General features: G+C 40.0%; 1 protein-coding gene across 1 annotated transcript in view; it reads left to right on the top strand.

The window, feature by feature from the left end:
• Positions 1-25,186, top strand: part of LOC134304145 (lysosomal acid phosphatase-like) — a 40,020-nt gene that overhangs the window by 3,553 nt on the left and 11,281 nt on the right. The window contains exons 2-8 of the mRNA XM_062989724.1: positions 162-257; positions 616-702; positions 15,174-15,326; positions 15,960-16,058; positions 19,011-19,100; positions 24,071-24,203; positions 24,562-24,644. Coding sequence (XP_062845794.1) covers positions 622-702; positions 15,174-15,326; positions 15,960-16,058; positions 19,011-19,100; positions 24,071-24,203; positions 24,562-24,644 — 639 coding nt within the window. The 5' untranslated portion in view covers positions 162-257; positions 616-621. The remainder of the gene's footprint in view (positions 1-161; positions 258-615; positions 703-15,173; positions 15,327-15,959; positions 16,059-19,010; positions 19,101-24,070; positions 24,204-24,561; positions 24,645-25,186) is intronic.

The following is a 25,186-nucleotide window of genomic DNA, read 5'->3' as shown; positions in this document are numbered from 1 at the left end:
CAATCACTATCACGATAGTTTTACCATTTACTTAAATGCTTACATTTCAACCCAGTATAAGTAACTCCTGACCTAATTAAGTTATTATATTAATGTTTGTTAATATAAATGTTTTAATATTTTACTTATACTGAGAAATTTTTGTTCATGTATCTGTTTAGATATATCGACATGGAGACCGTTCTCCAGTCAAAGGCTATCCAACAGACCCACACCCGGAGAGTGCATGGCCACAGGGATTTGGACAGCTTTCACAGGCATTGCATGCACACACACACACACACACACACACACTTGCATATATTTCAGCTTCATTTTCAAAATCAAGATAAATTTTGTTTCATTGTCTACATGTTTGAAATTACAATAAAGCCACATGAATAAATGTCTGTTGGAATTGTGAAATGCATATAGTACAAATATTGGCTTACCAAGCACATAATAAAGGAGTTATAATGGATTTATAAAGTTGTTTTCTGCATTCATTTTACATTTATGAGCCTGTTAAATGACTTTTCTAATCTAGCATTTCCAAATGTGCATGTTTTGTTTTAGTTATTAATTAGATATTTATGGTTTACACTGGTAACTTATTTGTCTTCTTTGTGTTTACAGGAGGGTATGAAGGAGCACTTTGAGCTGGGCAAGTTTTTGCGAAAACATTACACAGGTTTCCTCAGTAAGAACTATAAACGATCTGAGGTTTGTGTTTGTTTATAACCTCTAAAGTAAGCTTTAAATGCCATTGTTTATTGTCAACATAGCTAACATTATTCAGAGAGGATTTATTTCCATGTTGCACCAACTAAAGCTATACATATGTACAGTAGGGCCCATTTAAGTGATTTGTATTCATGTAACAAAAACATTTGCAGTGTTAATGATTTGAAAGAAAACACAGTCATCCTGAAACAGAAAAAGGGCAACATATAAACACGATTATAAGTACAGTGGTGTTTAGAAAAATAGCAGTGATTTTAAAGAAGCGAATAAAGCACAAAATCATTATAGAAACTTTTATTTCCATAAATGCAATTGCACTGAAAATACTACACTTTCAATTCTAAATCAAAACATTAACAAAATTTAGCCAGTTTGTGTTAATCCTTTACAGAAAATTTAGAAAAATGAATATTAGACTGTTCAAAAAAACAGCAGTGCCAGCATTTTTCTTTAAAAACTCTGTAACTCTGTAATTATCTATAAACTGAAAAAAGGTTTGAGGTTTCACTTTACTTTAAATGACTGAACTAATATTTTGTGGCATAACAATTGTTTCTGAGATCTGTGTTGCATTAAGTCAACCAACTTCTGGCACCTCTGAACAGGTATTCCAGTCCAGGATGATTACACTACATTCCACATTTCTTCTGCAATTTTGGGTTTTGCCTCAAAAAAACGCGCTTCAGATATCAGCCCACAAGTTCTCTATGGGATTGAAGTCAGGGGATTGGGCTGGCCACTCTATTACTATAATCTTGTTTGTCTGTAATCAAGATGTTTTGGGTCATTGTCATGTTGAAACACCCATTTTAAGGACACTTCTTCAACATAGGGCAACATGATCTGATATATTTAAACTGATCCATGATCCATCGTATTTGATAAATAGTCATAACACCATGGTGTGAAAAACATCCCCATATCATCATTCTGTCTTCACAGTGAACTTTGGCTTGAATTCAGTGCTTGGGGGTCGTCTGACATACTGTCTACGGCCACTAGACCCAAAAAGAACAATTTTGCTTTCACCAGTCCACAAAATGTTGAGCCATTTTTCTTTGGACCATGTGTTCCTTGGCAAATTTGAACCCATTCCTGACACGAGAGATGTGCTATGACCAACCTGTGCAACATGTGCCACCCTCCTACCTTAAATAAGGGCCAAAATTGACACCCGTTCTTCTGCAGAATGAATGACTTCACCAATTGAACTCACTGCTATTATTTTGAACAACCCCCTTTCAATCAATGCTTCAATTACTCAGAATGAGCAGCATGCATGTCCTAATTGTTGGGTTTGTTTTGTTTTCTTTACTCTACCACACTTTCAAGTAAATTTTTTGCTATGTAGAAATAGCATTTCTGCTAAAAACAGTGATTTATCAGGTCAATGGTGTTGGACTGCTATTTCTTTGAACACCACTGTATATATGAGTATATAAGGTACCAACATACTAGTGATGGGTCGGTCGCGAACGATCCGGCTCTAAGAGCCGGCTCTTCAAAGTGAACGACGGGATCCGGCTCCTGATTGGGAGCCGATTCGTTTTTTTCCGGGGGTTTTTTTCGGTCAAAACCGCACGTGATTGGTCAAGATACGTGGTGGCGTTTGTGTGTTTACACTGAGCAGGAGGGGAGGGGTTACACACACACACACACACAGAGACAGCGTGCACACGAACAGGAGGGAGGGAGGGAGAGAGAGAGAGAGAGAGAGAGATTTTTGATTTTTAAAATTACATTTTATTACAAATTGCAATTTTTATAAATTACTTTTTAAAAACAATCTTCACACAGGATACCAATGCAATACCTACATTATAAAGTAAAGTGCAATTCATTCTCACTCAAAATACACAATGCATCCCCACAACACCATATGTCTTCAAATTTTTCAAAGTCATGCATCAGTTTATAAAAACGATATTCTATTAGAATCCTTGATTTGACCAATGCATAGAATACACCCACTACTTCATGTCCATTTTGTTCGTCAATCTTGTTTTTTCTACTACTATAAATACTCATTTTCGCTATACCTAAAATGAAGTTCAGTAGTTTACAAACATTTTGTCTACGCTGAAGATATTTAAAACCAATAATAAAAATCTCCAGTGTAAAATCTTCATTAAAACACTTGAACAGGCGTTGTAAAATCAGAAACAGTGGTTTCAGTCTTTCGCAGTATGCAAAAGCGTGAAAGATTGTTTCCCTTTGGCCACAGAAAGGACAATCTTGACTAACTTCTGGATTTAACACTGAGACAAAGGCGTTCACGGCTACAGCTCCATGCAGAATTCTCCATTGCAAATCCCCTGTTTTTTTAGCCACAGGTGGTTTGTAGAGTGATCTCCATTCTGGTCTTTTGTCTTCTGTGAGTTTTAGGACAGTTCTCCACGGTGTGTCCACCTTGTTGTTTAGAGTTCTTTTATTTAAGATTTTTACACACACTCGATATAATTGTTTCCCACCAACACAATCTAAGTGCATGGGTGTTATGTCCTTGGAATTTAGAAAACAGCCTGTAGCTTCTCCAAATTCCGGAGACAGTACGATTTTAGGAAACTCATCTTTTTCATTAGGATTGAGTTCACCTATATAATGTTGTTTAATCATCTTTGTTTCTTCTTCTGTGAGAACAGCTCGCCATTTCTGTAGAATTTTTCCAGTCATTCGGTTAGATTTTATTCCTAGTGCCTTTGCTGTTTTATCCACATTGTTGAAATCTGGTTCAGCCAAGTCACAGATGTTTTTCAATGTCACAGTCTTTGAGTTAATAAGGATTTTCTTGAGCGCAGGAAAACCGCAAGCTGTAATGTCCAAGTGTGCCCCGCAGACTAACGGCTCCTGCAAAAGCCAGTATAGAGAACTTGTTAGTCTTTCTCTTTGTGTGTTAAAAAATCCCCAGATTTTAAAAAGACTTTGATAAAAGGTTGGTAGCTTAGAGAAGTCCACTTCACGTGGTGCCATTAGGAAGAGGCCTTTATCTAGTCCAACTCCTCCTAAGCTTTTCAGAATTTTGCAGCTTATGGTTCTCCATGCAACGTCTCTGGGCCCATTTAAAAGTCTCTGTACAAATTGTACTCTGAAGGTGGCAACCCTGCTCTGCAAGTGTATCAGGCCTTGTCCACCTTCTTCTTTGTGTAGGAAAAGGATTGACTGTGTAGTCCAATGTAAATTGTCCCAGAAAAAGTTGACCAACATAGCTTGTATCTTACTTAGAAGATCTGGGGGTGGGTTTACACAGGCTAGTCGGTGCCAGAGGGACGATGCCACCAGATTGTTAATGATGAGTGTTCGTCCTCTGTATGACATTTTAGGTAGCAGCCATTTCCATTGTTCAAGTCGGTTTTTTACTCCTTGAAGTGTTCCTTCCCAGTTTTTTCGGGTGTTTGTTTCATTTCCAAGATAAACTCCAAGGTATTTAAGTCCATCTCTCTTCCATTTTAGTCCATCTGGGAGCTTTGGCTCTCCCTCTGGCCACTGACCAAACAGGAAGGCATCACTTTTGGACCAGTTTACTCTTGCTGATGAAATGGTTTCAAAATTTCTTAGTAATTCTACTGTTTCTTGTATATCTCTCTCATCATTAACAAAAATGACTACATCATCAGCATATGCTGATAATCTGGGATTAGTAGCACAATCAGATATTATCAATCCTTTTAGCGTAAATCTCAACTTTTGTAGGAGAGGTTCTATGGCAATTGAATACAACATTCCAGAGAGAGAGCAGCCTTGTCTTACTCCTCTTTGTATTTTAAAAGGAGCACTTAAGTCCCCATTAATCTTTAAAGTACTCTCTATGTTGTTATATAAGGTCCTGATTTTATGAATAAACCCCTCGGTAAAACCAAAAGCTGTTAGTACATCCCATAGATATTTGTGTTCTACCCTGTCAAAAGCCTTCTCTTGATCAAGTGAGATCATGCCCACCTTTAACCCTAGGCGTTCTGACATTTCTGCAATATCCCTGACTAGAGAAATATTGTCAAATATGGATCTTCTAGGAACACAATAAGTCTGGTCTGGGTGAATAATTTCATTTATTATTTGGCGCAGTCTATTAGCTAGTACTTTAGACAATAATTTGTAGTCACTACACAGGAGTGATACGGGTCTCCAGTTTTTAATGTCGGTTAAATCTCCTTTTTTGGGGAGTAGAGTCAGTACTGCTCTACGACAACTCACCGGTAGACTTCCTGTTTTTAAACTATCATTAAGTACTGTTAAAAGATCATCTCCTACCTCTGACCAAAAAGTCTTGTAAAATTCTACTGGAATTCCGTCTAGCCCTGGTGCTTTTCCACTTTCCGTGTTTTTGAGGGCTCTTTCCAACTCTTCCATTGTTAAATCAGCATCCAGTTCTGCCAAGGATTCTCTTGATACCTGAGGTAGGTTATTTAAAAAGACATTGTGAATAAATCGTTCATCGTTAATATCACTCCTGTATAGATCCTTATAAAAACGTACTGCTCTACTTCGAATTTCAGTGGGGTCTGATAACATATTTCCAGATTCTGCTCGCAACGAATGAATAAATCTTTTTTGTCCATTCTTTTTTTCTAAACTGAAAAAAAATTTTGATGGTGCGTCCATTTGATTTATATGTTGGAAACGAGACCGGACTAGTGCGCCTTGCACTTTGGTTCCCAGAAGTTCTGCTAAAACTCCTTTTTTTAATATTAGTTTTTCTGTGTGTTCATTATTCTTAGTGTTGTAAGCTAGATTTTCCATGTTTACTATTTCTTTTTCCAGGGTTTCTATTACTCCAATTCTTTCTCTTGTTGTGTTTTGTGTGTACTGCTTGCATAATTGTTGTATTTGAACTTTTCCTATTTCCCACCACTGTTGTATTGAATTGAAAGATGTTTTTGAAGTTCTGAAATTATTCCAGAAAAAAGTAAAAAAGATTTTAAATTGTTTATCCTGTGTTAAATTTGTATTGAAGTGCCAATATGCACTTTTTGGTTTTACAGAATTCAAATAAATTACACACTGTACTAAACTATGATCTGAAAAACACACAGGAGTAATGGAACATTTTAGAAAGATGTTAAGTTGATGTTTGAAAACATAGAATCTATCAAGTCTTGCTAAAGAGAATAATTTTTCATGAGCATGAGCCCAAGTGTATTGTCTTTGTTCGCCATTTAAGTTTCTCCAAACATCACTTAGATTGTGAGTTTTGATACACTGAATGAGTCTTTTTCGAGATAACATATGGGGTTCAATGTGATTTCTGTCTATGTTGTGTTCTGTGCAGTTAAAATCTCCTCCCAATAGTAATATTTCTTCACTATTACAATGTAAATTTTTAGACAGTGTGTCTAGAAACCTTAATCTTTCTAACGCGTTTGTTGGTGAATATACACAGATTAAAATGAACACGTAATTTTCAAAAAGGGCTTTGACTTTAAGTATTCGCCCTTTTAGAACTTCCTCAACTTCATAGGACACTGGAATGAAATGTTTGGCAAATAATATTGCAACACCTCCACTAACTGAGGTGTTATGACTCATTAGAGATAGACCATCCCACTCAATGGTCCAATCAGCAGCGTTTTTTGAATCGCTATGTGTTTCTTGTAAGAAAACTATATCTGAGCGTTTTAATTTTAATAACTCGAAGAGTTCTGCCCTCTTTATTCTGTCCCTTGCACCATTGAGGTTTAAGGAAGCGATATGGATCTCACCCATGAATATAAATAAAAATGTATATATACACCCAGCATCAGTCATCATTCTAGACACTGTCTTCTTTGTCATTTCTAATCAATTTTCTTTTAGCTGCTGTTAATACTTTCTTAAGACGAAAAACTTCTGTGTTTTCAAAAGCACCCTTGCTCATGAACCATTTTGCTTTCTCAACAAACTTTGATAAGTCTGGGAAATATTCTTCGGTTTTTACACCTCTCACATTTTTAGTTAGTTTCAAAAACTGTTTGATCTCTTCAACATCATACTATGGGAACTCTCTAATGTGCTTGAGTCTGAGTAGTCATCTTCGCTGCTCATTTCATCAGTGTCTCTATCTATTTTTTTGGCCTGAATTTTTACTTCATTACTACTAGCTCTTCTTTTAACTGGTGTTTTAAACACAAATTCTTCTGTTTCCACTGTTTCGTCGTTCTTATTTTTAGCTTTATTGTCAAAATCAGTATTTATTACCGCATCTACTGTGTCTTTTTTTTTATTAGTTTGATCTGGGAATTCAGAACCTCCAGCACTCGGTTCTGTCATTTGTTCTTGAGTTGACTTAGCCTCATCTGGGTTAGTTGTCATTGTGTCTTCACCGACAGTATCAGTTAGGTGGCATTCTTCTACAATATTATTTTCCCCTCTGTCTATCTGTGTATTTTCTTTTTCTCCAGTATTGGAGATGGGTTGTTTTTCAGTGTTATCTGGCACATTATCTGAACTGTCTTTCTTTTGTGGGCATGCACGAATGAGATGCCCAGGTTTTCCACACCCAAGGCACTTCATTATGTCAGTAGAAGCAAAGATTGTGTAGTCAAACCCATCAACATGAAAATTAAAGGACAGGTTCAACTCCATGCTACTGTCATTTGGTATTATATATACACTGCGTCTAAACGAGACTACATGTTTCAGTAGGGGGGATTTGCTTCCAATCGAGATTTTCTTTACGTGGGAAACTATTTTACCATAACGAGATAAAATCCCTAACAGCTGCTCATCTTTAATAAAAGGTGGTACGTTTGATAGGGTTACTCGTTTTGCCGGTGTAGATAGGGGAAAAACACTGATATGTAAGTCTCCTATGACTATACCGTTCTCAACTAGTTTATTCGCTTTTTCAACGGTGTTTAGAAAAATAACCATTGCGCTATTCATTCTGGACGCTGATAAAATACTATTATGTCCAACTACTTCTCCGACCGCTAAGCTGCATTCTTCTACACTCACAGCCGAGCCCACTTTAACAGCGTGACGCCGGGTGAGAAAACCGAGATCACCCCCACCTGCCTCCATTGTGCACAAGCCGGCACCTGGCCGGAGGGCAGGTGGATTCTGTAAACAAAGCGTAAACTATACCAAACAACTAAGTTCCTCAGTAGCACTATTAGCTAAATATTATAATAACAAATCAATTACTTACAATCAATCAGTAGAAAAGAAGATAGAAAAAATTAGAATGCAAAAACTTGGCACAAACGCCACAGCTCACACACGCTCAACACACGCTCCACCCACTCGCTCCCAGCATGCACTCAGAGAGAGAGAGAGAGAGAGAGAGAGAGAGAGAGAGATTGATTTGATTTTTAACCAACACTTTATTAAATCAGTCAAACACAGAAATCAAAACAAAATCATACAGAAATCAAAAACAAAACCAGAATCAAAAACAGACCACAAACATGAGCATCAGCTCCAAGGGCTGGAAAGAGCCAGCTCCCCTTCGTCCACACTGCACAGAACATCTTTATAGCACCACTCCAACTCAAACACCTCTACGTTGTTCATGGCTCTATAGAAGCCAAACTCCAGGAGAATCCTGGACTTCACCAAAGCCATGAACAATGGTAGAACATCCTGCCCCGACTTGTTCTCCACTTTGTTCCTCCTGGAGTTATAAATGGCCAGTTTTGCTTGGCCGACTAAAAAATTAAGCAGCTGCCATTTAAAACGATCTTTTTGTCTATAGCCAGTTCCAAAAATAAAAACACGAGTTAAAAACCTCCCCACTCTTTCTAAATAAAAAACAAAGTGTAGTAAAAAGAGACTTAAGTCTCGTACATTCTAAAAAACAGTGAAAAATGGTTTCTCTGAGCCCACAGAAAGGACAACCATCACTAACCTCTGGGTTAATGACTGATACAAAGGCATTAACAGCTAAAATGCCATGTAAAATTCTCCATTGGAGATCACCAGACCTTTTTGTAAGAGGGGGTTTATATAGTACCCTCCAAACAGGCCTTCTGTCCATCTCTACCCCCAGCTTGTCCCTCCACACCGTGTCTGACCTACCATTTAACACTGATTTGTTAAGAACTTTAACAGAACATTTATACAGCACTTGGCCAGACACTGTGTGAAGATCCAAGTCCTGCAGGTCAGACATGTCCAACAACGGACCTGCCACATTGTCCAGGTTTGGCTCAAGTACAGTCTTTGGGAAAGGGTCCTGTCTGTCTGGCCTGACCCGACCATTCTTGTATTCCTGCAGCAAAGACAGTTCCTCACATGAGAGCCTGCCCTTCCATGAGGCAATGATGTTCTCTGTCTGGCGTAAGGACCGTAGACCCAGCAAAGACACGACAGCCTGGATATTATCCAGGCCTGGTCCTGCAACGTCCACCAAAGAACGCAAAGTTAGTGTCCTTGAAGTACAAAGCATATAACTAATCCCTGGTACTCCACCACCAGAAACATCCAGCCGAGCTCCTTTAATTAAGGGCTCCTCCAGAAGGCAGTGCAACGATGTTCCTCCCAGCCTGTGGTGTTTAAAAAGTCCCCATATTTTAAAAAGTCCACGATAAAACAGAGGTAATCCACTCAGGCGCAGTTGCTTAAAATCCATTAAGAACAATGCAGTGTCCAGTCCTAGTCCATCTAGCTGACGTAAAATAGTGCAGGCCGCCACTCTCCACACCAGGTCCTCAGGTCCTGTGAGGAGTTTCTATAGGAATTGCAAACGAAAAGTTGCCAGTCTGCTGCCCAGGTGCACCAGCCCTTGTCCACCTTCTTCTCTGGGGAGAAACAGCACTCCTTTGGGTACCCAGTGAAGCCGATCCCAAAAGAAATCTACCAGGATCGCTTGTAGTCGAGACAGCAGGCCAAAAGGGGGGTCTACACATGATAACTTATGATAAAGCATTGATGCCACTAAATTGTTAATCACCAGCACCCTCCCCCTAAACGACATTTGCCCATGGTTCCATTTCCATCTTGTAAGCCTGCCTGACATCTGTTCTACCACACCCTCCCAATTCTTTTGTTGAGCAGCCTCATCCCCTATAAAAACCCCCAAATATTTAATACCCCCCCTCTTCCAGGCTAAGCAGGCTGGTAAAGTGGGCAACTTCCTCAACCGTTGTCCTACTGCCAGAGCTTCACTCTTTCCCCAATTCACCCTGGCGGCTGAAATAATCCCAAAATTGTGGACAATTGAAGTAAGTCTATCAATGTCTGACTGCCCCTTTACTAAAACTATAATGTCATCAGCATAAGCTGATAACTGATGTCGGGATTGGCCATCCTGTCCCAAATCAACCCCCTCAATGTCTGAGCGAAGCTTATTCAGCAGTGGTTCAATGGCCAAGGAGTACAACATCCCGGACAAAGCACAACCCTGCCGAATGCCCCGACAAACTTTAAAAGGAGCACTTAGCCCACCATTAATCTTTAGTACACTTTCAATGTCTCTATACAGTACTCTGATCATGTTAATGAAAACTGTACTAAAACCCAGAGTCGTAAGGGTTTGCCACAAGTACTGGTGTTCCACTCTATCAAAAGCCTTCTCCTGATCAATAGAAATGAGACCGAAATCAAGCTTCTGGACTCTAGAAATCTCTAAGACATCTCTGATCAAACAAATATTATCTCTAATGGACCTGCCAGGCACACAGTAGGTCTGGTCATGATTAATCACCTGCCCCATCACTTCTCTCAGCCTGTTAGCCAGTACTTTGGAGAAAATTTTAAGGTCAGTACACAGGAGACTCACTGGCCGCCAGTTTTTTATGTCCTGTAGGTTACCTTTTTTAGGCAGCAGGGTGATCACTGCCCTCCCACAGCTCAAGGGTAGGACACCATCCATCAAGCTCTCATTAAGGACATCCAATAGGTCTGTGCCCACTTCTGTCCAGAATGTCTTATAAAATTCTACTGGTAAGCCATCGATCCCTGGAGCAGTACCACCCTCCATGCCCTGTAAGGCAGCATGTAGCTCTTGCTCACCCAGTGGCCTGTCCAGTTTCTTACTGTAGTGCTCCGAGAGTCTTGGCAACCCTGTGAAAAACTCAGCAGCTAAGTCAGCATCCTCCTTGTATTCACTCCTGTACAGTTCATCGTAGAACCGTACAGCCCTTTTACGGATCTCTGTTGGCTCTGTTAACTCCCTCCCGTCCTCAGAGCACAGAGCGTGAATAAACCGTTTCTGACCATTTTTTCTCTCCAAGCCAAAGAAAAACTTGGATGGGGCATCCATCTGCGACAGGTTCGTAAACCGAGACCGGACCAGCGCCCCCTGTGCCCTGACATCCAAAATATCTCTAAGAGTATTGAACTTGGATTTCAGAGCCCCGACATGACTCAAGTCTCCGGTGGAATCTACCAGCCCTTGTAGTTCACCAATCTCACGTTCAAGCTTCTCTATCGACCAAGATATATGCTTAGAAACATTGAAAGTGTACTGCTGACAAAGCTGTTTAACACACACTTTGCCATAGTCCCACCACTCGCGTAAGTTTCTAAAATGTTGTTTCTGCAGTTTGAAACCATTCCAATAAACAGTAAAAGCTTTTCTAAAATTTGCATCACTTAACAAGCTGGAGTTAAAATGCCAATAGGCGCTCTTAGGCTTAAGATTTGCAATAAAAACAGAGCAAAGAACCAAACTATGATCAGAGAAACCAACAGAAGAGATATCACATGATTTAAAAACATTCAGCTGGTATTTAAAAGAGTAAAAGTGATCCAGTCTCGCCATTGACATAAAACCATCTCTTGCATGCGCCCATGTATATTGTTTAGTGCCCTGATTGAAGACCCTCCAAACATCACACAAGTTATGAGCCTTCAATAAAAATCATCAGAGCTGCAGGTTTGCAGAGCTGTATTAACAGCGTTAAAGAAACCGACCCTCACAGCTCCAGACGTAGGAGAATAAACATTAATCTTAAAATGTTCAAACTGTGCACGCACAATCAAAGCCCTGCCTTCTACCACCTGCTCCACCTCATATGAGATTGGCAGAAAATTCTTAGCGAAGAGTACTGCAGTCCCACCCCTGGTTGAGCTCATGTGGCTAAAGAGAACTTTCCCATCCCACTCTTTCATCCACTCCACCTCATTAACCCCATCACTGTGCGTTTCCTGAACTAGCATAATATCAACACCTTTCTGTTTAATTAGTTCATACAACATCATTCTTTTCTGAGCATCTCGTGCTCCGTTCAGGTTTAAAGAGCCCACCCTAATGCTACTCATATAAAAAATAAGAAAACACCACACAGGTAGTAGCAGACAAAGAAGCCAAAAGAGACTATGATGTATCAAAATCCTCTTCATTTTGAAGTTCTAATTTTAGTTTCAAAACTATCTTCTTTAATCTATAAACTTCCTGAGCTGTAAACTGTTCTTCACCCTCACCTCTAATGAATGTTTGGACTGATCTGATAAATAATTTTCGATCAGGGAAGTGATTTCCAATCACAACACCCTTCATATATTTTGTTTTGTTGAGAAAAGATCTGATTTTCTCAAAGGTATACATTCTACGTTGACTCTGCTGACTTTTAACTTTAGAAAAATCACTATCAGATTCATCTAAGGTACCAGAACCAACGTTCTCATTGTTCTTTTCTGTCTGCATTGTGCTAGACCTCTGCTTCCCCTTTTTATCACATGTCTTTACCTGTTTCATTTTTATTTTCCCTGAGGAAACTCTAAAGCGAGTTTCCTCTGCCACATTTTCAGTCTCCATGTCCTCCCCACCCAGAGTCAGGTTTGGAGCAGCTACAGCTTCCTCACCCTCCTCAACTCCAGTGAGACCAGAACCCACCTGCTGTACATCAACATTATCATTATCAACTTCAACATTAGCGCTTTGTACAGTATCAGGCTGATCTACCTGACATTCCTCTCCCACCTGTATCTGTATATCAGCACCTGCTCTACTAACCTCTACTTCACTAGGTCCAGCCTCAGCCCTCACCTCCCCCACTGTAGCAGGCCCAGGCTCAGGCTCAGGCTCAGGCTCAGGCCCAGGTTCAGGCTCAGGCCCAGGTTCAGGCCCAGGTTCAGGCCCAGGTTCAGGCTCAGGCCCAGGCCCAGTACCGGCCTCCGCTCCACCAGCATGTACAGAGTCTGAGACCTGTGAGGTGCCCTCCCTTGCCCCAGAGGGACATGAGTGCTTTAAGTGCCCTTCTTGTCCACACCCAAAACATTTCATTGTCTCAGAGGTAACAAAAATCACATAGTTAAAATCATCAATTTTAAATTTAAGAGCCACATTCACTTCATCAGCCCCGTTGTTCAATATCATAAAAACCTGGCGTCTGAAACAAACCAACTACATGTTTTAACGATTGTGATTTGGTACTCAGTGGTATTTTTTTCATCTGTGAAACAATTTGGCCATGTCTGGACAATTCTGCTATTAAAAGCTCATTTTTCATGAAAGGTGGGACATTGGACAATATAACCTTTTTTGCAGGTCGTACAAGGGGCATTACAGACGCAAATGTCCCCTGTATCACTACACCATTCTGAACAACAGTATTGGCTTTTCCAACGCTGTCCAGAAAGATCACTACAGAGCTGTTCATTCTGGAGGCAGACATGATACTCCCACAGCCCACCACCTCCCCGACAGCCAGGCAGCACTCTTCTACCGAGCACCGGACCCCGGGGGCGATCTTAACGCCATGACGGCGAGAGAGCTGCTCAAAGCGAGCGTTCTCATCACCGCCGTAGCGACCGGCAAAACACCGGCAACCGGCGTTTCACACGCGCACACCTCGCGCTTAAACACACACACACACACACACACACACACACACACACACACACACACACACACACACACACACACACACACACACACACACACACAAACACACACAATTCTACTGTCATGAACACACCTACACTACTAAACACACAATAAAGATAAAACAGATAGAAAAGTTTGTAAAACTCACTCACCCGGCAAACAGCCACACGCTCACTCACACACCGCTCACTCACACACCGCTCACACACTCACTTCCGCTCACGCGACAGAGAGAGGGAGAGAGGGAGGGAGAGAGGGAGGGAGAGAGAGAGGGAGAGAGGGAGAGAGGGAGGGAGAGAGGGAGGGAGAGAGGGAGGGAGGGAGGGAGAGAGGGAGGGAGGGAGGGAGAGAGGGAGGGAGGGAGGGAGGGAGGGAGAGAGGGAGAGAGAGAGAGAGAGAGAGAGAGAGAGAGAGAGAGAGAGAGAACTCAGCTCTTTACACAGCCAGAAATTACACGCTGGAAAGGTGAGGAAAATGAGTGAGAGGAAACATAGTAAAGTTTGGACACGAGAAGCCCCTTTTACAGAGAAGTTCAGACCCACTGAACCAAGTGTTCACTGGGAGGCCAAGTGTTCAGTCTACCCACATCTTATACATGTGATGGCACATAGACTGTGTATCTGTCCCCTCAGAGAGAATATTTTTAACAGGGCAGATCATAACAGAAAGGAGAAACAGGATCAACCAATCCAAATCAACAGGATTTTTCTCAATGCCAATCTTCACTACTTACAAATACCGTCACCTGGATGCTTTCACCTGGATTTTCTTTTTGTTTTGCACATTTTCATTTATATTTTGTTGAGTGTGAGTGATGCTTTGTTGATGTTGTGTTGTTTCACTCTAGATGCTTCTTTATTTTGTTTTGTTTATTAGGATTTTAACGTCACGTTTTACACTTTGGTTACATTCATGACAGGAACATTCACCTCGCATGTCTTTGGACTGTGGGAGGAAACCGGAGCACCCGGAGGAAACCCACGCGAACACGGGAAAGACATGCAAACTCCACACAGAAAGGACCTGGGCTCTTCACCTGGGGATCGAACCCTTCTTGCCGTGAGGCGACAGTGCCAACCACTTAGCCACCATGACACCCCACTCTAGATGCAAATGTACAAATAATATACACAGTCAGATCTTTTTGTCTAACTGAGATGGGTCTTTGTTTTTGTATTTTATAATTTATTGTTGGAGCACTCTGTTCCATGTTGAGTATATAAATAAAGCAATTTAAATAATAAACATTTAATACAATGTTTTTTTACTTTAGTAATTCATTTTACATGTAATTTGGTATTAAATTAATTTAAGCAACATAAAAATCTAAGGAGCCACTTGGGAGCCGAAAGATCCGTCTCTTTTTAGTGAGCCGAGCCAAAATTTATTCTAGAACGTAAAACTTCTATTGGGAATTGTTTGGAATAGGTATAATGAAATTAGTAGTATTTTGATAATCAATTTATTACAAATTTAGAAAAGCTCTGCATTTTTATTGTTTATCAGAACAATGAACAGTTCCCAGCAGTTTGTTTGTTTATGTTTATTAGGGGGTAGTAAATCTATTTTCAATCATTTTACTCTCTTGCATCTGATTATGTCATTGCTGGGTCTTGTTTTACTCTAGACATTACTTTTGCTGTGTGTTTTAAGCCTGTTTTAATTAATAGTGGTTTTCATTGTTAACCTTCTGTCTGTGCTGCAGATTACTGTTCGGAGCACAGATCATGATCGCACACTGATGAGTGCTGCCTCAAATCTTGCTGGTCTTTACCCACCCAGTGTTTCACAGAGGTTTTATTTTTGCTTAGAATGGCAGCCTATACCAATACACACTGTTCCCCTGAAAGATGACCGGGTAGGTTTAAAGTCCCACAGTGATTTGGGGTGGGGTGGGGTGGGGTGACAAGTACACCCTTCAACTTGTCTGGGCCTAATTAACAGTTGTTGTGTTTTAATATATACTTTATATACTTAAACAAGATTATAATGTCAAATAACACAACACATTTCATTGTGTAATCATACTTCCAAAAAGTACCAACATTCAGAAACAAGGTGGAAAAAGTATACCTTTCCTAATTCCACACAGTAATATAATCAAAAAGTGTGACTACTTCAAACACCTACACAGACACACAATTGGCTGTGTGTCTGTTGTGAGAGGGACAATGGCTAAAACAGGCTTAATACAGGCCAAGAAGAAATTACAAAATACTGCTTACAGTGTTTCTTAGCACTTAGCATCTATTTTGCATTTTTTAAGGAATTAAGCTTTGTACCTCACAAGTGGATAGTATAATTAAATATTATTATTATTCCCAAGAGCACACTTGTATTTATGCTTTAGTTTCACAGTTTCTTAGACCGTTTCTACAAGTTACTGTTTTTAAAGCATAGCTTTTTAAAAAGTTAAATATTTTAATGTTTTTTTTAGTGTGACAGTGTTTCTGTGTTTGAAATCTCTGTTGTGTTTTTTTTTTTTTGCCAGCTGCTCTCATTTCCTTTGCTAAACTGTCCTCTCTACCAGTCACTTATACATGAGACAAAGATAACTAAGGCCTTTCTTAACATGACTGAGATGTACAAAGTAAGTCTGCAGAGCTCTGCTTATTTTTTTTACTCACTTATAATAACCATGTCTGTCATACATTACAAGAAATTAGACATGTAATATTAATAAATATTAAAAAGAGAATATACATCTAAAAAAAACTGTGTTAAGGAATTGGTTTTAAGTATCCAATTATCAGAATTGTAAAAAAAAAATTTTATATGAAGAAATGTTTGTCTTAAAAACAACAGAATCACATGACCATATACAGTGGTGCTTGAAAGTTTGTGAACCCTTTAGAATTTTCTATATTTTTGCATAATTATGACCTAAAACATCATCAGATTTTCTAAAGTCCTAAAAGTAGATAAAGAGAACCCAGTTAAACAAATGAGACAAAAATATTATACTTGGTCATTTATTTATTGAGGAAAATGATCCAATATTACATATTTGTGAATGGCAAAAGTATGTGAACCTTTGCTTTCAGTATCTGGTGTGACCCCCCTTTGCAGCAATAACTGCAACTAAACGTTTCCGGTAACTGTTGATCAGTCCTGCACACCGGCTTGGAGGAATTTTAGCCCATTCCTCCGTACAGAATAGCTTCAACTCTGGGATGTTGGTGGGTTTCCTCACATTAACTGCTCACTTCAGGTCTTTCCACAACATTTTGATTGGATTAAGGTCAGGACTTTGACTTGGCCATTCCAAAACATTAACTTTATTCTTCTTTAACCATTCTTTGGTAGAACGACTTGTGTGCTTAGGGACGTTGTCTTGCTGCATGACCCACCTTCTCTTGAGATTCAGTTCATGGACAGATGTCCTGACATTTTCCTTTAGAATTCTCTGATATAATTCAGAATTCATTGTTCCATCAATGATGGCAAGCTGTCCTGGCCCAGATGCAGCAAAACAGGCCCAAACCATGATACTACCACCACCATGTTTTACAGATGGGATAAGGTTCTTATGCTGGAATGCAGTGTTTTCCTTTCTCCAAACATAACGCTTTTCATTTAAACCAAAAAGTTCTATTTTGGTCTCATCCATCCACAAATCATTCTTCCAATGGCCTTCTGGCTTGTCCACGTGATCTGTAGCAAACTGCAGACGAGCAGCAATGTTCTTTTTGGAGAGCAGTGGCTTTCTCTTTGCAACCCTGCCATGCACACCATTGTTGTTCAGTGTTCTCCTGATGGTGGACTCATGAACATTAACATTAGCCAATGTGAGAGAGGCCTTCAGTTGCTTAGAAGTTACCCTGGGGTCCTTTGTGACCTCGCCAACTATTACACGCCTTGCTCTTGGAGTGATCTTTGTTGGTCAACCACTCCAGGGGAGTGTAACAATGGTCTTGAATTTCCTCCATTTGTACACAATCTGTCTGACTGTGGATTGGTGGAGTCCATACTCTTTAGAGATGGTTCTGGAATCTTTTCTAGCCTTATGAGCATCAACAACTCTTTTTCAGAGGTCCTAAGAAATCTCCTTTGTTCGTGCCATGATACACTTCCACAAACGTGTTGTGAAGAGCAGACTTTGATAGATCCCTGTTCTTTAAATAAAACAGGGTACCCAGTCACACCTGATTGTCATCCCATTGATTGAAAACACCTGACTCTAATTTCACCTTCAAATTAACTGCTAATCCACATACTTTTGCCACTCACAAATATGTAATATTGGATCATTTTCCTCAATAAATAAATGACCAAGTATAATATTTTTGTCTCATTTGTTTAACTGGGTTCTCTTTATCTACTTTTAGGACTTGTGTGAAAATCTGATGATGTTTTAGGTCATATTTATGCAGAAATATAGAAAAGTTTTAAAGGGTTCACAAACTTTCAAGCACCACTGTACTTATATATCATGTGTTTGTTGATGTTTCAACAAAGACTTAATTTTAGCAAGCCCAGCGTAATAAAAAAATCATACTAACCCAGAATCTTACCTTTAACATCAAGCATTCATCCAGAAGTTACTATTAAATTGACATTGGAGGGCTTTTTACAAGATTTTGGAGTTTGTCTGTGGGAGTTTTGCGATTTGATCAAGAAGAATATTTGTGAGATCACACATCGATGTTGGGCCGAGAGGGCCTTGCTAGCAATCTTTGTTCTAGTTCATCCCAAGGGTGTTTGATGGGCTCTGTGTGGGCCAGTCAATTTCTTCTACACCAAACTCACCCAACCATTCTTGCCTTGTCAAGCCTTGTCAAAACTGTTCCCACAAAGTTGAAGGCAATCAATTGTCCAAATGTAAGCATTAGGAGTTCCCTGCACTTACACTAACCCCCTGAAAAACAAGCTCATAGCATTATCCCTCCTCTACCAGATTTAACAGCTGGCACAATGCAGTCAAGCATGTAAGGTTCTGCTGACATTCACTAAATGCAGTTATGCACTCATGCAGTTATTGAGTCATCAGAGCATTGGTGACTTTTATGCTGTATGTGCCTCAACCTGAATGCTTCCACTTTCCAATAATATCACTTACAGTTAATTTTTGAATTATCTAAGTGGGAAGAAATTTTACAAACTGACTTATTGCAAGGATGCATCCTATTACAGTACCACACTCGGTGAGCTCTAACAACCCATTATTTTACAAATGTTTGTAAAAGCAGATTACATTGCTAGGTGTTTGACTTTATACCCTTGTGGCAATGAAATTATTAAGAGGTGTGTCCCCATACTTATATAGTGTTCATATGGTGCATGTATTTATATTTTAATTGCACAGTAACACAATTATATTATTGCACTTATTATTGCACAAAATTTATCAATTTTACTTCATATTTGTTCATTTTATTGCTTGTCCATTAAACCCAATAATTAGTACATCCACTCAGAAATGCTAAGCATGGTAAAAAGTATGGTAAACAGTTTTTTTTTTTCATATAATGTTTGTTGTTTGTAAAATCTGCAACTTGCACATTATTTTACGTTGTGGTAAATGCCATTTTTTAATGAGCAGGATTTCATGGAGATGGTGCAAAAAAACACAGGGCTGGATTTACCTTCCATTGAGACAGTGTGGAGTGTGTATGACACACTATTCTGTGAGGTAAGGTTTTAAAATAAAACAATCAGCAAAACTAGCTGCAACATGAATATCACCAACCACTTTTTGATAAAATAAAATTTGTATATGTACAAACCTATTTCCAGAATCGTTGGGACACTTTCTAAAATTGCAATAAAAACTGTAAAAAGTTTGGTAAACTGTTCGAACTTGTAAGTAAGACTAAGGTTATATGAGTAACATTGTTCTGAAAAGTTTCACAATTAGCAGTTCACCATCTCATCAAGATTGAGTATAATATGAGCATCTACCAAAGGCTTAGTCTTTGCAAGCAAGGATGGCTCATGGTTTACCACTTTGTCTGTGAACTGACTAATAATTCTCTCATGATGATTGACACAATGTTTGTCAGCACAAGAATGCAAAGAATTTAGGTCTTTCACCATTTTACAGTTCATAATATCATTTAAAAAGTCAGTTATCTAGGCCTGAAGTCATTTGAGATGGACTTAAAGACAGTGGCAACATGTTCTGTTATCAGATGAGTCCTCATTTAAGCTTGTTTTTGAGAAAAATAGACATCAGATTCTATGTGTCAAAGATGCAAAAGACTATCCAGACTGTTACCAATGAAAAGTAAGAAAACAACATCTCTGATAACATGGGGTGAATCAGTGCCCATGGCACATATGTAAAGTTACCATTAATGTCTGCATATGGGCTTATATTGGTATTTTAGAGGGACATATGCTGCTGTCAAGACAAAGTCTTTTTCCTGGAACTCCATGTCTACTTAATCAGGACAATGCCAGGCCCCATTCTGCATGAGTTACAACAGCAAGGCTTTGTAGTGTGTGTGCTTGATTGGTCTGCCTGCGGTCCAGGTCTGTGTCCTTATGAAAATGTGTGGCACATCATGAAGAGCACAACTGTGAGAAATGCACTGTTAAGCAGCTGAAGTTTTGCCTACAGCAAGAATGGAGAAAAATTCCACTTGCAAAATTGCAACAATTAGTATCTTCAGTGCCCAAATGATTTAAAGTATAAAGTAAAGCCTGAAAGTCTGCACACCCCTTTCACCTTCTCCATATTTTATTACATTCCAGACTCATTCTATAATAGATTCAGTTCTTTTTTTTTGCCTCAAACATTTACACACAATCACAAATAATTACAAAGTAATAACAGGGTTTAAAAAATCTGCAATTTTATTTTACAAAATAATGGACAAAAATTGTTTATTTAGGTGTTAGATATCTGTACACACCCTTAGCATAATACTTCACTTGGTTAATGCACCTTAGGCAGCAATTACAGCTTCAATGCGTCTTGGGAAAGAAGCTATGAGCTTGGCACACTTGTTTCTGAACATTTTTGCCCATTCCTCTTGGCATATCCTTGCAAGCTCTGTCAGGTTGGATGGTGAGCGTTGGTACACAGCCCTTTTTAGCTCCTTCCACAGATTTTGGATTGGATTCAGGTTTGGGCTCTGGCTGGGCCACAAGGACATTCACAGACTTTCTCCGAAACCACTTCTTTGTTCTCCTGGCTGTGTGCTTCGGGTTGTTGTCATGTTGGAAGGTAAAACCTTTGCCCCAGTCTGAGGTCCAGAGCGCTCTGTAGCAGGTTTTCGTCAAGGATCTCGGTGTACTTAGCTGCATTCATCTTTCTTTCTCTCAGGACTAGTTAGCCCGGTCCCACTGCTGAGAAACATCCCCACATTGTGATGCTGCCACCGCCACTCTTCGCTGTAGGGATGACATTAGCGAGGTGATGAGCGGTGACTGGTCTCCTCAAGATGTGACCCTTGGTTTTTAGGCCAAGAAGTTACGTTTTGGTTTCATCAGACTAGAGAATCTTGTTTCTCATGGTTTGAGAGTCCTCTAGGTGCCTTTTGGCAAACTACAAGCAGGATGTAATGTGTCTTTTACTAAGGAGTGGCTTCTGCCTGGCCTCTCTACCATTAAGGCGTGATTTGTGGAGTGCTGCTTGGATGGTTGATCCTCTGATAAGTTCTCCCATCTCCGCCCGTCTTCCCTGATTGCTCAGTTTAGCCGGGTGGCCAGGTCTAGGAAGATTTTTGGTGGTTCCAAACTTCTTTCATTTATGAATGATGGTGGCCACTGTGTGCTTTGGGACATGTAAAGCTGCTGCAATTTTTCTGCACTCTTTTCCAGATCTTTGCCTTCACACAATCCTGCCTTCCAAAATCCAAAGGTCTGGAAATAATTCCTTTGCCCCCATGGCTTGGAGTTTGCTCTGATATGCACTGTCAACTGTGGGACTCTATATAGGCAGGTGTGTCATCAAAGGCTGTGCACACTTTTTGCAACAAATGTCTAAAAACCTGCTTTCACTTTGTCATTTTGGGCTATTTTGTGGCATAAAATGAACTCAATCTATTATAGATTGAGTCTGTAATGTAATAAAACTTGGAGAAGGTGAAAGGGGTGTGCAGACTTTTCGGCTTGACTGTACGTAAAAAAAAAAGTGACCCAGTGGTAAACATAAGTGTGTTGCAGGCATCAATTTCTAAAATTGTTTATATTTTACAAACAGAATGAAGTTCATCATTGAAAACATTTAAAATAATTCTTTTTTGTCATTTTGTCTGTTAAATGAAGGTTCAAGTAAATAAACTTAATTACTAAATGTACTTTAAGTAAATAAACTTACTTACTTACTTACTAAAAAGGCAAAATAAAAAATAATAATACATTTTTGTAAGTGTCCCAACCTTTCTGGAAATGGAGTTTATAGTATGATTAGATGCAGTTGAAGTTCATATGAAAATGCACAGTCAAGTCACATTATTATGAACACCAGCTAATATTCAGAGTAAATGCTGTGTGCAGCACGGACAGCAGCTATAAGGGCTTGGAGTAACTCAGTAAGGTCCTGGTAGGTTGTCACAGGTATCTGGAGCCATGCTAACACCAGTGCATCCCACAGCTCCTGGAGGGTTCGTGGGGAAGGAATCCATGACGATCAAGGTGGTCCCACAGATGTTAAGTTGAGTTGAGCCAGGGTAGTACATTTCTAGCCATGACATGTCGCATAGTCTTGCATAGTCGACTGTGTACTTTTTGAGAGTTTATTTGTGAATATGAATTATAGACCTTGCATGGACTTATTTAATTAATTATTTTGTTAAAGCCCAGTGTAGAGGGATGCAATCATTCTGCTATGAGAAATTAGCACTTAGCTTATGGAATTTTGGAGTCACATGCTTTTCTGTCATTAGCTGTAGTTTAGAGGAAGGATTGTCTCAAAGATTTGAAAAATGAGAAGTGTGCCTTGTACTTTATGGGGATATACTGTATGTTCTTTATGTCTTTATGGGGATATAGTATTCTGAAGTATCATCAGAATGAGTGTTCATACAGTTTTGTGTGAATTGTTAAATTCATTTGGCCATGTACCATACATATTACATTGTTTGTAGTACAGTAGTAGTGTTCTAAATAGCATGTAAATAATTACAGAACTTCACTTATAGTGCTTTGAAAACTACTGAGCCTTGTAAGGTTTCCTGCGGCGTTGGGGTTAACCAACCTTGGTCCCCGGCGTCGCAGGAATTACAGATCCTCTGGAACAAAGGCCTTAAATTAGAGGCCTCCTAATTAAAGCTGACGACCTGCAGCTGTGCCTGCTTATTTAAGCAGGCACCATGCAGCCACAGGTTGTCATGCCTTTAGCCCCTGTTTCGTTTGGTTTGGTTTCTTTTAGTTTAAGTCGACGTTTTTTGTTTCACTCCCAGCCACAGCAAGGAGTGGCTGGCGAGTTAGCCAACGGGCTCCCCGAACTTCACGACGGCGATTTCAGGATGTCCCTTGTGCTAAACAGGTGCGCTCCTTCCCGGTCGTGCTGGGGCGCAATCGGTGACACGGCCATCTGATTCCCCGAACTTTCCAGCTGCGGCTGACGATGTAGCCACCCGTTCCCCCGAACACCGCGACGGCGAGTTTGGGGCTTTTCCGAACGTCGCGACGGCGAGCTCGCCGTGCTCTTTGCGCTATAACAGACTGGCTTCTTTCCAGCTGCGGCTGACGACAAAGCATTCTGTTCCCCCGAACTGCGCTACAGGCGATTTCGGGGGCTTTCTTATTTCCTATAGGTGTGCTTCTGCCCGGTGACAGCAGGGTGCGGCTGGTGACAGAGCCACCGGTTTCCCCGGACTATGCCGAGGCGAGTTTGGGTTGTTTTCCTGTTTCCTATAACAGACTGGCTTCTTTCCAGCTGCGGCTGACGACAAAGCCTTCTGTTCCCCCGAACTGCGCTACAGGCGATTTCGGGGGCTTTCTTATTTCCTATAGGTGTGCTTCTGCCCGGTGACAGCAAGGTGCGGCTGGAGACAGAACCACCGGTTTTCCCGGACTGCGCTGAGGCGAGTTCGGACTTTTCTCCGTTTTCTATAGATCGGCTCTATCACCAGCTGTGTTGTAAAACGCGGCTGGTGACAGAGCCATCTGATCCCCGAGCTGCGCAGCTGCGAGTTCGGGGTTTTCTCTCGTTTCCACCATGGAGAAGCTCCATCCCTGCAATACCGGTCGCGACGGCCTTGCAAGCCGCGATGGGGATTCGCGACTCAGTTTAATTTTCCTTTGTTAAATGTTATATCCCTGGTTATTATTTGTTTACTTTTATTAATAACATTTTCTGTTACTAATCTCTGCATCCTGGGTCCTGTTTTCTCCCCCCACGTAACAAGCCTGTACTAATTCTCTGCATGCAAGTCCTAGAAGGTGGAAGGATACAATGGCACTGCACACAAAATCCACTTGTCCTGATGCCTGAGTAGATTAAATTTAATAATTTGACTCTTAAATATTAAATTATAAATATTTACAGAATACAATGAGGTTGATCACTGAAAATATTTTCTTTCTACTTTTATCAGTTAAATGAAGATTTAAGGTCATTAACCAGCCACAGATTTTTCTTTTTTGCATTTTATTAAAAAAATGTTTGTTTAATCCCAACTTTGTTCTCTTTTACTTCTCATCTCTCAGAAGAAACATGGTATGCGCCTTCCAGACTGGGTGACTTCTGACGTCATGAAGAAACTAAAGGTGCTAAATAACTTTAGCTTTCAGTTCATGTTTGGCCTCCATAAACGAAAGGAGAAATGTCGGTTACAAGGAGGTATTTTATTTTTATTTATAACTTTAAAGAGTACCTTGGAAGTCATTAACACCATTTCATTAACTCAGGATCAGAAAAGTGTTCATTTTGACAGTACGTTTTGGGGTTAAGAAAATGCAAAACTTAGATGAAACAATCTTATAAAGTATAAAAGAACGATTTTGTATTTGATTCTGCTGTGTTGTGCTTCTCAAACTATAAAATGCTTTATGGGGGGAATTTAAGCATGAATTTCCGGAAATGTTGAGAAAGTTGATAAAAGTAGTACCCAGCATCCTGGTGCACTTTGTGATCAAAGACGTACTGTGAGCATTTGTACTGTGAGCATTTATAAATAAATTAAGCTGTTCTTTTTTAGGTCTTCTACTGGATCAGATTATTAAAAACATGACAGCTGTTGCAAATTCAACTGAGCATGTAAAGATGATAATGTATTCAACGGTAAGTCAGTAGGTGCATGCCACCAAAATCCACACTTGGGCAGTCTCAGTGGGCATGTGTAATAGTCAGAGGCGATTTAACCTGCTGGTGGGCCCAGGGGCTACGGCTGGTTGTGGGCCCCCACGTATAGTTTTCATAAAATCAGTACACAACGCAAAACAACAGAGTTCAGTGGCGTAACTAAAATCGTGCAAAAAATCGTTTTGGGCCCCCCTATATATAACGTTAGTAATAACGTCTAGTAACGTTAAGCAGGTTACACAGATTCCCCAAATCCCTTGCTGTACACTCACTGTGTATTGTGATTACATGTATTCTGATATTTCATTGTCTTTTAGTTATTTTTATATTTTACTTAACAAAAATATTGTCGTGTTTTTACTTTCGCTATTGCTGCACTTTACTGCTAGCATTAGCCAATTGCTACTGTAGAGGGTCGGCTCACCTAGCCGCTGTCCGGTGGGGATGCTGCGGGTCTTTTGCTGTGCAGTGGTGGAGGTGTGGGAATAAAGGCACACGACAGGGTAGAGTCACTTTAACTG

This window comes from Trichomycterus rosablanca, chromosome 27 (assembly GCF_030014385.1).
Source record: "Trichomycterus rosablanca isolate fTriRos1 chromosome 27, fTriRos1.hap1, whole genome shotgun sequence".
Lineage (NCBI taxonomy): Eukaryota > Metazoa > Chordata > Actinopteri > Siluriformes > Trichomycteridae > Trichomycterus > Trichomycterus rosablanca.
The sequence above is the reverse complement of the archived record's forward strand: the minus strand, read 5'-3'. Positions and strand labels throughout refer to the sequence as shown.